Below are 11,729 nucleotides of genomic sequence, written 5' to 3' on the forward strand. Positions count from 1 at the left end.
TTTAGTGCTAACACCTAATACAATCTTTTCCTAAAACAACTGTTATACATTCGCTATAATGAACGGTTTGTTTAGAGCAACCGATGCTAAACATAAACAATTGTTGTTCCTCCCTTGCAGTCAACTTCCCCAAAATTAGCATTCTAAAGACATCAGGTGCTGGCAATTATTATACTTAAGTACTGTAAACTAGACAAAATCTTTTTTGTGTTCCGTGCAGGAAAATTGTGCGTCGTTGAATGTTGGTTGGATGCAAAGCTTGTCAAAAGACAGTTTAATTTTGGGTCAACGAATGAACAGCGCAGAGTCAGTCAATGAGTAAATATTTTGATGCGCGGCAGAAGCAGCGAACAAATATCATGAGTTATTTAACAATTGATAAATAATTAATCTGTCTAAAAAATTTTAATTTTCTCTTAAAACGACCAGTCGTTGCTACGTTTTGAATAATCACCACTGAACCGACATTGAATCAGCGCTTTATTCCTCGCACGTAAGCTGATAAGACATCGCGATTCGCCGTCAAGACTAAATCTAGTTAAAGCTGAGTCGGGAATTGAATGACAATCTCGGGTGAGAAGACTCAGAAGAGTGTGGCTTGAAATGGGATGCGGGACTTCAAAAACCTTGCATGTTAACGCAGATGTTAAAGATGCCGCGCAAGTGAAACAGGTTCATACCGAAGAAGACGGAGGCCGCGGGCTGAAGACGTGGAGCGAAACGTCCAACACAAAACAAAACGACTGCGGTGATGTGCACATAACGAAAATCGAAAACAGCGCATTCGCTGAACAGCGACACAAAGCCTTTGCGATTGGCGACAGTGTTCATGTACGTGGTTATGTCGGCGTTGTGAAATTCGTGGGCACAACTGAACTTGGAGAGGGCGAGTGGATCGGAATAGAAATGAATCAAGAACTGGAACAAGGCAACGAAGGGTCCTACGAGGGAATCCAGTATTTCCTTTGCGGGAAAAAACGCGGCGTTTTTGCCAGATCCAGTATCGTGTTTCCCTGTGCGCCACTGCAAGACAAGCAGAAGATCATCGACATCATTTCACCTGCCACCATCGTGTTGATACAAACTCGTCTGCGGCGTATGCTGTCAGGAGTTCGCAGACGAAAGCTTCAGCTTCGCACAGATGTCGATAAGGCCATAGACGCGCATGTGAGGAGCATTCCAAGGAGTGAAACAGAAAGCGTCGCTAAACTCAGCCAATATCTCACAGAGCCGTTTGAGGGTTTAAGGAATAGAGCTTTCGCCGTGTATCGGTGGATTACAACCAACGTTTTCTTCGATGTGGAAGGGTATTTTGAGCAATCAGCACTAAAAGGCACGAATGCTGAAAGCGTGCTTCGGGAACGCATTACATCGAGTGAGGGCTACGCTACACTCTTTGAGGAGCTGTGCCGAGCTTCCAACGTCCCAGCCAGGAAGGTTAGAGGATATGCCAAGGGATACGGCTACCAATTGAGACAGAAAATAACACAACCGAATCATACATGGAACGTAATTAGAGTGAGTGGTGGGAAGTGGTTCATCTGTGATCCCACTTGGGGAGCGGGGAATATAGGCGGCGAAATGATGTTCCACCGTGATCCAAACTTGCACCAGTTCATGATCCTTCCTTCAGTCGCAATCACAAGCCGCTTCCCAGTCGACGAAAAATGGCAGTTTTTGGATGAACCAATTACGAAGGAAGCTTTCGAGCGATTAGCTGTTCCTTCTGGACACTTGTGTTCGATGAATATCGCGCTCTGCAGTCATAAGGAAAGTATGTACACCGCCTCGGAGAGTGAGGCCATTGAAATGTCATTTTACGCCGCGGATCACAAGATCTTAAAAGGAGTACTTAAGAGCTCTGTTGCTGGAAAAGAAAGAGCCACTCCAAGAAACATGGTTTGTATCGAGCCAGCTCGCGCAGATGACAAGGTCAAGCTTACCGCCCAATTCCCTTCGGCGGGGGAATTTTTTCTGGACGTTATGGTGCTTGTGGACTCAAAGTGGGAACATGGGGTAAGATACTGCATGTATTCTACTGCCGGAGTTGGGGAGGCAAGAGGTGGATATCCATCCGTGAGTCTGAATTTTTATTCCCTGGGGTTTCAGCTACACAAACCCCTGAAGAACATCGAGACAAAGGATGGAAAATGTTGCATTTCTTTGGCTTGTAGCAGGAAGCGTTTCAGCTCGCTCACAGGCAAATTATCGAAGACTTCTAACTCGGGATCTAATGAAGAAGATGATCGCAAATTGTGCTGCAGCGAGAGAACGGAGAGCGGTTTCCAGCTTAAAGTTCACGTGCCTTGTAAAGGAGAATATAAGCTGAGAGTTTACGCCAGGTACCACGACCACAGCAAACCAGACGAGTTCCTGTGTACATACTTTGTGACTGCTTTTAGAGGTTGCGGTCCCGCAGCTGGTTTCCCTGTGATATCAGATCGGTTGAGAGCGTGGAGTCTTACTCTTTCGAGTCACTCAGAGAACATTTTTACTGAAGACGGGCGCTGTCTCATCAAGCTTCAAAACCCGAAAGATATTATTCTGTCCGCGCATCTGAAGCTAAACGACCAAGACCTTCCTGGAATGTGCTCGGTGGAGAAGGTGGAAAACGAATCCAAGATTCTTGTTCATGTGCCGCAAGGTGGCATTTTTAGGCTGAATATCTTCGGTCGTAAATCCGCTAATGATACTAACTCCGTGTTTGTGTGTTCCTACGCTATCAGAGCTCTCAAAGGCGTCAGCGACAATCCAGGATTTCCACAAATATCAGAACTCTTTAACAAATGGGGCTTAGCACTGGTTGACCAACACGAGAACATTTTGTCGGAAAACGGTCGGGCGTCCTTGATGCTGAAAGCACCAAAAGGCATCTTAGTGCAAGCGACACTACATCAGGGTGACAACAATCTGGCGCACGAACTGTGTTTTACCGAGAGGGAAGAATCCGTCAGCAAAATAAGCGTCCATTTACCTGCCGCTGGCCTGTATAAATTGAACATCTTCGGGCGTGAAGGTCCCGGCTCGAAGGGCCAGTTTCTGTGCTCGTTCAGCTTGCTGGCAACCTGCGGATTCGAAGAAAATCCCGGGTTTCCTCGATTGTCGGACGAATTTCGGGCGTGGGGACTTCGCCTGGAAAGTCATCGGCAGAACATCACCGTTTACGACGGTTCTGTTGCTATCACGTTTATAAACCCGAACGCTATCAAGATTTTTCCTCGTCTTTCAGACGAGAACGATGAGAGCCAAGAGAAGTCATGCCTGAGAACAGAGAGAATGGAAGAAAGAGAAGTGATCTACTGTCAGCTGCCCAACAAAGGGAAATACAAGTTGGACGTGTTTGGAAAAAACGCGGAAAGCGCCAAGAAAAAGCTTTTCTTATGCAATTATTCAATTTACTATTGACTAGTTGTTTCAAATCCAGTGTGTAAGTTCGTCACAAAGTATATTCGCTGTACGCCGGTCGCCTCGATTCCTAAGAAATCCACGCATTAACACAACGGCCAGTCTAAATAGGAAAACAAAAAAGCTTTCCCGCCTACCTTTCCGCTGAGATTCAACGGTTGCTTAGTTCCCGTCATTAACGTAAGAGCTGAAGGTGTTGTCAGATCTATTTGGAAAAAGAAAAATCGTGGGAGGCCATAAGTCAAACATCAATGACATTCATAACGACCAGACGCAATAATTTTTTTCTCTGCCATGAAGCGTGTGGCATAAACAAAAGAAGTCGTATTTCAAAGGACTAAAATGCATCTAAACTCGTTTGGGATGCTGTAGTTCGTTGCATTCGTGTTAACTGAAGTCGTTGTTGCTTCTAATTTTAAACTGTAAAAAGGGTGATTCGTGATTACTTTCGGTCTCTTTTATCTTACCAGCTTAGTGTCTTTATTTCTAAAGGTTTAATCGTCATGTCAAGGTTGTATTTTCTCATCGAATAGATATTTTGTAGTACTTGTAACAATAGGACAGCCAGTCACCTGGCAAACGTTTCCAGAGAGAAGAGGCCGGACCTCACCTCAACATTAGCTCACGAAAATTAATTCTGTAACGTATAAATACACAGAATAAAGAACATTTCATCAGTTTTTAAACATTTTTTTATTATTTTATAACCCTTGTTTGCATCACGTATAGCTCTCAAAATATATTCCGTTTTAATATTAAGACGAAAGCGACGATTATTGGTACCGTATCAAAAGAAATGTCAGTTTAATTAGCGCAATTTTATTGAACAGGTGCCAACACACTTTTATTTTTGTGCAATAAATAATCTTCTATCTTTACATTTTGACTCTGCAACACACATTTTAAGCATAGAAGCAAAACGCATTGCTTGCAATCAGTAGCAATCAAATGCGAGGGTGACTGACAGGTGCGGAAAATGTCGGGAAAATGGCAAGAGTTTTATTGCGGCAAGCGCGGGAAATATAGTAAGCTGCTGGCTCCGGTAAGTGCGACACCAACTGTGGTTAGTGCGGGAAAATGGTTTGAATTGCCGGATTTCATATCGTGGGGGACTGGGTACGAGTCTGTGTATTATGGGATATGGGACATAACACTCCCACAGCCAGAAAGAGCACACCGAGCTTTACAAAATCCTCAAGCTTGGTGGGATTTGGGCCAATATTGAATGATCGAGATACAGCCATTCAAAAACTTTAAAAAATTTACTAAGAAATGTATGGATAGTCGGACGCGACGGACAATTTGTCCGGCGTCCGTATGTATTTCATAGTAAAATTTGGAGTTTTTGAATGGCCGTATCTCGTCTAATTTTGGCTTGATTAACACCAAACTTGAGGATGTTGTAAAGTTCGGTGTGCTCTCTCTGGCTATGTGGGTCTTGTGTCCCATGTCCCATAATACACAGACTCATACCCAGCCCCCCACGGTATGAAATCCGGCTTGACACGCCATCTTTGTTTTGCTCTGACTGAATAGAGCACGCTGAACAGGATTTTCATAAAGTTACAGGAAAAACAAAAAGCCAAGGTGAACATATAACTTAGCGTCAAAAGTCAACGAAAGAACTTCGAATTTAACTCCAAAGATTTATGCAATAATCACACACTTTCTTCAACTGCACAAAACTCAGTTGGCTGCGTATAGCACTTTGTATGTTCCCAAGTAAACTTGTTTAGTGCTGTCCTTTGACAAGTTGGTACCAAAAATATTCAATTTAAAACTACCAGTTCCTGGGAGCTCGCACGTTACTGTGGTCTTGCCGTCAGCAGTCTCTGCTGGAAGAGAATATCCAATTTGTTTGTTGTGTGCGTCAAACAGATAAAACGTGACAGAAATTTCATTGGAATGAGAAAGCGTTACGGTCACGCGGTCGTCGTGTGACACAATGTTCTCCATGTGATCCACCAGCTCTAGTCCCCACTCTTTGAATTCATCCTTTAAGTAAGGAAAGCCTGGATTCAAGGCAGCTGCTTTGTCTGACTTGATCATGAATGTCGCCATGTATTCGCTGTCTTTACCATCGGGCTTCTTGCCAAAAATGTTCAGCTGAAACTCGCCGGGTTCTGGTGCGTGTGCTAGAATTGTACAGACACCATCCAAGGTCTTCGTGAAGCACAAACCATTGTCAAGGTGTTGCTTTCCTTTCATTAAATGCCCAGTAAGAGAAACATCCTCTGGAGTCCTTATTTGGGCAGAGGCTCGTCCATCCGGGACATAAATGTTCTGTCGGGGCTCCATAAGTGCCAGTCCCCAGGCGTTGAAGCTATCGGACATTCTTGGAAAACCTGGGATAGGCCCCACACCCGAGAGTGCAGTGATGTAGTAGGAGCAAATGAAGGTGTCAGATCGGCCTTCTTCAGAATGCTTTGCGAACACCTTCAAAGTGTACTCGGCAGCAAGAGGGCAATGAACCTGAACCCGGTAACCACTGTCTGTCTTCTCCGAAAAGCAAAACGTAAAACCGCTAAACTGTTTTTTCAGTTTCTTCTCTGTCCCTGTTAGTTCCAAATGACCACTGACGCTGGAAATCTGCGAATTGTAGTTCTCCAAAGAGATGCACGCTTTTCCGTCTTCTGAAGCAATGTTCTCGAGCGGATGATCGAGGTGAAATCCCATTTCGTAAAATTCGTTCCCTAACTGAGGGAATCCCCCACGGTTTCTCTCGACTCCTTTGCTGGCGTGGATTAGATACTCTATCCCATGATGCCATTGTTTGTTTGAGTTCTCGTCCCTGACGTACAAGCACAACTTGAATTTGCCAGGAGCGGGAAAAGTAGCTCTTAATTTCACCTTGTTGACTCCGCAAGGAAGCACCTGCGTCCATTTTCGACTTTCGTGTTCTTTACCAGAACTGTCTTTCAGCTCACCTCGCAACATTTTCAGTGACGGAGAGTAAAAGCTCATTTCTACATTATCGGCGTCGTTGATGATGTAAATGCTTTCCTTGTGGCTAAGCAGCTCAACTCCCATCTGATGAATTCTGCCAGAAGGGACAACCAACTTCTCAAACTCTTCCTTGCTGATTGGTTGATCGAGGAGTTGCCATTGTTCGTCAACAGGGTAATGGCTGCAAATAGCATATTCTGGGTCCATTAGGAACATGGCCACGTTGGGGTTTCGATGGAATGTCAAATCATCTCCCAGGTAACCAGCCCCCCACGTAGGCTCACAAATGAACCACTCTCCGTCGACCTGCACGGCATTCCACGCATGATTTGTGCCCTTGATCTGCTGACCCGGCTCAAAGCCGTACCCTTTGGCATATCCCTGTATGGTTTGCACCTGTAAGCCAACCGCTTTAGCAAGACCTTCGAAAAGATTGGCATAACCCGCACACACAGAGACTCTATGTTGTAAAACACTACCAGCGTCACAGCTCTTTTTCTCCGTCCTACCAAAGAACCCATCCACGTCATAAGCAACATTGAAGCTCAGCCAACGGAAGATAGCATAAGCCTTGTTCCTGTCACCCTCCCAAGGGCTTGTTAAGTACTTGCCGAGTCTCTCCACACTCCCAGTTTCTGCTTCCGGAGTCAATAGCACATGTGCGTCAATTTTCTTCTCGATTCCTGTACGCTGCTGAAACCTCTTAAGTCGAATTTTGGCGAGATATCGGCGCATGCTTGTTTGAATAAAGGTGATCGTCTGAGGAGAAATATTGAAGTCCTCTTTGATGGAATCGATGTCCGTGTGAGGGAAAACTGAAGACGCCCGAGCGAATAGACCATGTCGCGGCTTACAAGCGAAATACTGAACGCCTTGAAAGTATCCATCATTTCCTTGAGGATGCCTTCGATCAAGCTCAATTCCAATCCAGTCACCATCGCCTAAATCTCTCAGCTGGCCGATAAACTTGACATTTCCTGTATACCCTGACACATGCACTCGGTCACCGATAGAAAACACTTGTTCTCTACTTGCTGATAGTTCTGTTTCTTCCACCGGCTTTAAGAAGTTGTCGTCAGGTGAATTTACCGGCTTAGAATCGACATTTTCATTTGCATCTTGGCCGTTTGGTTTGTTAGGGCCTTCATTTGTGATCGCGGTTTCGACAGACTTCGATGTTCCACAGCCCATGGTTTCTACTGCGGCGATCGCAAATATTTGGTCTTCTCGTTGTTAATTGCCGAATCTATTTTGTTGCACTTGTTCACTGCTGTGAATTTGATTTACTTTTAAGATGATCGACATGTGATCATTAATTACAATACAACCGAAGCGTTGCTAACAACAAAGGTTCAGTCAAGGAAATTATGAATTATTTTATAATATGAAAGCTTTTAATTCTTCATGACGTCTAAAAAAGGGAGAAAAAAACGAAATAAAGCACTCTAAATTGCCTGTATTAAATTGCCACTCTTCAAATTGTTCTTCAAGAGCATTAGTAATCGGGATCCAGTATTGATAACAAGAAAAGCTCTGCGATAAGAAAAGGAAAAGAAATTCGTTTCGAATAAATTAGGAGACACTTAGCTGAAAACCGCAAACGTTCACTAAGTGATGCACCTATAAACTAAAGTATATTAAATCACAGGATTTGAATCAGTCATATCATATTTTCATCCTTTCTTTCGTAACAAGGATGTATGTTCTGCAAAATGAAGAGTGAAACAGACAGTATGAGAACAATTCGATAGTGAAGCATTTTTTTCAAACCAAAATAAAATTTTGACGTACAATTCGAACTAAATGAAGCTTTCTATGATGTTATTTCGCTGTGCCGTGTGATTCCTGAGGCTATGCCTTAGGGTTAATCAAAAATGAAGGAGAGAATTTTATTTTTAAATATTGCACTGTTTATTTACGGATAGATCGCCGGCACAACTAATTGATATGCTTAGGTGAAAACACTTCATCAAACCAGTTTGATGTCAAACAATAGTCATGACGACAATGCACGATGCTTCATACTACGTCTTGTTTAGTCAACCAGCGGCATATTGGCATATTGGCTGCTAAAACAAAGAGTTCTTTTGTTTTGATGGTGGTACATTGGATTAGCAAGAATTCGCTATGACCAAGGGCAAATGCTCGAAAATCAGCACCCGAATCTATTTACGGTGGGCAAATTACCTTGGCGGCAGTCCGTGTTTTATATATATAGATTATCTTATCATCTCTGTTGATAAAACCAATGTTTCCACGACTCCCCATCGATGAAGCACCACAGTTTCATTACAAACTAACCCCCTTATCCACTTAACAAAAACAATGTTTGTAAACAGTAAACATCGCTATCATTGCCATAGAAATCTTTTCTGAATTGTAATAATTTTGTTTGGTTTATTACCAGCTTGGAGACTTAGCGAAAGCGATCTTAGGATCCATCCACACTAATTTGTTTTCTTTTGAAAACGCGTACTTTTGATGCGTTTTCGTCTATCGCCCACACGACCGAAAAACGCCCAAACGCCCGAAAACGCCGACAACAACGGAAACTTTCGAAAACGGTTTCAAAAGTGGAGACTTTTGAAAACGCATCGTTTCTAGTGTAGTCTACTTCGCAGCCGCTCGGGCCGGAGTCATGCACGCAAAAGGGACTATTTCTAGTGTGGACAGGTGAAAACGGGCACTTTTGAAAACGGTGTCGTAAAAAGCGTCACATGCCATCGGTTCCAGTCCAAATCGGAGCGTCTATCCAAGATAGCGGATGGTTTAACACATGCGCAATCCCAGGTCCCAGTCGTTTCATCGTTTTCGAGTGTTAGTGTGGATAGGTGAAAACGATAACGCTAGTGTGGATGAAAATATTTTGCTTCGTTTTCGCCGAGATAAAAACAGACCCTTTAGAAAACGCATTAGTGCGTATTTAATTAAACAGGTGTACCGTTTTTCCGGTTAAGCGCCGTCCCTATCAGTATCAAACTAAGCGGTGCCAATGATCTACTGGCGTCGCTTATGGTACAAAGCACTACATCACAAGAAAAATACGGCGTTTATCCGAAGAGCTTAATCATGAGCTCTAAAGCAACGCTTATGTGGAGTGTCAAAGGAAAAACGGAAAGCGAAACGATTCATTTATACCAATCACGGAGGAGAAAATTACAAGAATCATCTTGTTGTTGCTATCATTTTTAGACAAAAAGAGTAGTTACGTTTTATTAAAAAAAATCTGTTTTTAAACTTGAAATTCAATAATATTTAAAATGTAAGTTTCTCCAAAAAAACGCCGCCCTCGTTGCACTAAAAAGTGTTGGAAAATTTAAGAGCGCCACTTCCCTTTTTCGAGGAAATTCGACGTACCTTTTACCGATGTTTTATGATTACCCGCCGCGATAATGTTTCGTTACAACCTGCGGGCAAGTGAAATTTCGAGAAATTGTAATTAAGATTTTGTTTGAAATAAAATTTCTTGTGGTTATAAAATTTACTTTTAATTTTCCGTTTTAACGCCCACACTTAATTGTTGAAATTAAAAACCTGGCGATCCTTCCAATAATTAACAATTATTCCTCGAGCGCTTTGGATATGAGATTAAACAGATAACCGACAACGAGGCACGTAGGCCGAGTTGGCTATCATCATCGCGTTAATAAGTACGAGTGGAATAATTGTTTTATTAAAAACAATCCAAAAAAATATTGCTAGATCTTGCAGCTGTCGTTTTACAAGGATGGCCAGCTAATGACCGCTATTTGTCGGGCATGGTATATTGGCTGACATCTCATGGCCGCTAAACCAATCAAAACACTGGAATGGCATCATTCAACAATCCAGATTTTAATAATAACGTATTGTTAATCCTCCATAATTGAAAATAGCAATCCGTGAATCATTTGTTTTATTCCTGTCGACGAAAGTGAAGAAGGTTCTCGTAAGATAATAATTAGTGATATGACACAAGTTAAGCAGCACTTTTTGAGAACGTTTTCGGGCTCAAATTGCCAGAATGATTAGAACGTTCAGCCTCAGTTCTTATGCATAATTATATATATAAAAAAAGAGGGCATACGTGTAGGCGCTGTCACATGCCGGAGGAAAATGGCCGCCGTGGGTCGCACGCGCGTAGCCAATGCACAGAAGCGATTATCACTGCACTCAAAGTCATGTTCTTAACGCGACTGACAACCCACCAAGTGTTTTTGAGCTATTTTTCATAGAGGAATGAGGAGAGTTGGGTCAAGGCCAAATTAAATTGAAAAGTAATAACCTGTAGAATAAAATTGGGGGGGGGGGGGGGGGGAGTTTATATATTTGGTGGTATTTTTGTCGAATCAAAACTGAAAGGTCTTTTTTTTTCTGGCTAGAAACGGTCGATGAAAGCGTTCATATACACATACCCTACATAGTTCAATACAGTATGTATGTTACTTTTAAGATATGGTCCTCCTCCTTTTGCCATAATTTGTTGAAACACTTTACTAAGACCACAGATAAATCACGTCACCCTAATGGCACATACTCCCCTACTTCCCCCCCCCCCCCCCCCCCGCCCTTCAATGTTGCATTCACAGCGTTTCTTTCACTCCTTCTTGCTAGAACAAACAAATTCAACTTTCAAAGGGAGAGGGCGAAAGAAAGAAGGGGACCATTTCAACATTTTTGTCTGAGCATGCAGGTTAACTTATCAGTAAGCAAACATATTCAAATACTTTTCATTAGTTTTAATAATATTTGGTTAATGGCAAAATGTACAAGCACAATAGTACTACAAAAGACGGGCATTTGATTTCTGTATGTACTATTTACAACCATGTATGGTGATAAAGCAAATCTAGCAGTCTGAGTACAGACTAAACTCCAAATAAATAAAATGCCTTTTAAGGTCTGGTATTGACAATTCCGAGGTTGACCCAGTACCTTGCTCAACCTTGAAATGGCCAATTTCTTGCTTTTATGACTATAAGGTGATCTCTGTTAGCCTGGGAAAACACAATCTCGTTCCCAGGGCTTTTCCCTCAAAATTCCATCTTCCCAATTCTTAGGGGAAAAAGGCCTGGGGATGAGGTTGGGGAAAACAGACAATGCTAAGGTCCCATACCACTAATTTCATTCCACTTTGAAAGAGCGTCTGACTCAGAAATGGCTGAACATTCCACACTAATTACATCATCTACTCATATCTGGGCAGAGCCTCGAAAAAATTATTTGACTAAAAAGTTGAAATCAAAAGGAAACCGCATGACTTACTGGCTAAGGTACTGAACATGCAATCAAAAGGATCAGGGGTGAGTTGCATAAAATTTAACGTCGCGCATAGCTGATAATGCCAGACCTTCATCCCAGTCACATTCAGTATTTTAACACCAGACAACAACATTTAC

At 42.6% G+C, this 11,729-nt stretch overlaps 3 protein-coding genes across 3 annotated transcripts in view; 1 reads left to right on the top strand and 2 right to left on the bottom strand.

Annotated features, from left to right (window-relative positions):
- Nucleotides 1-11,729, bottom strand: part of LOC146486195 (cyclin-F-like) — a 49,022-nt gene that overhangs the window by 7,240 nt on the left and 30,053 nt on the right. The gene's annotated exons all lie outside the window — the stretch shown is intronic.
- On the top strand, nt 134-4,091 carry LOC146486196 (uncharacterized). Its single transcript, XM_085099282.1, has one exon. The coding sequence runs from the start codon at nt 604-606 to the stop codon at nt 3,403-3,405; it is 2,802 nt and encodes a 933-aa protein (XP_084955408.1). The 5' UTR covers nt 134-603; the 3' UTR covers nt 3,406-4,091.
- LOC146486197 (uncharacterized) lies at nt 3,669-7,795 on the bottom strand. The gene has a single exon (XM_085099306.1). The coding sequence runs from the start codon at nt 7,540-7,542 to the stop codon at nt 5,092-5,094; it is 2,451 nt and encodes an 816-aa protein (XP_084955432.1). The 5' UTR covers nt 7,543-7,795; the 3' UTR covers nt 3,669-5,091.

This window comes from Pavona decussata, unplaced genomic scaffold (genome assembly GCF_977016875.1).
Source record: "Pavona decussata unplaced genomic scaffold, jaPavDecu1.1 SCAFFOLD_21, whole genome shotgun sequence".
In the NCBI taxonomy this organism is placed as follows: Eukaryota; Metazoa; Cnidaria; class Anthozoa; order Scleractinia; family Agariciidae; genus Pavona; species Pavona decussata.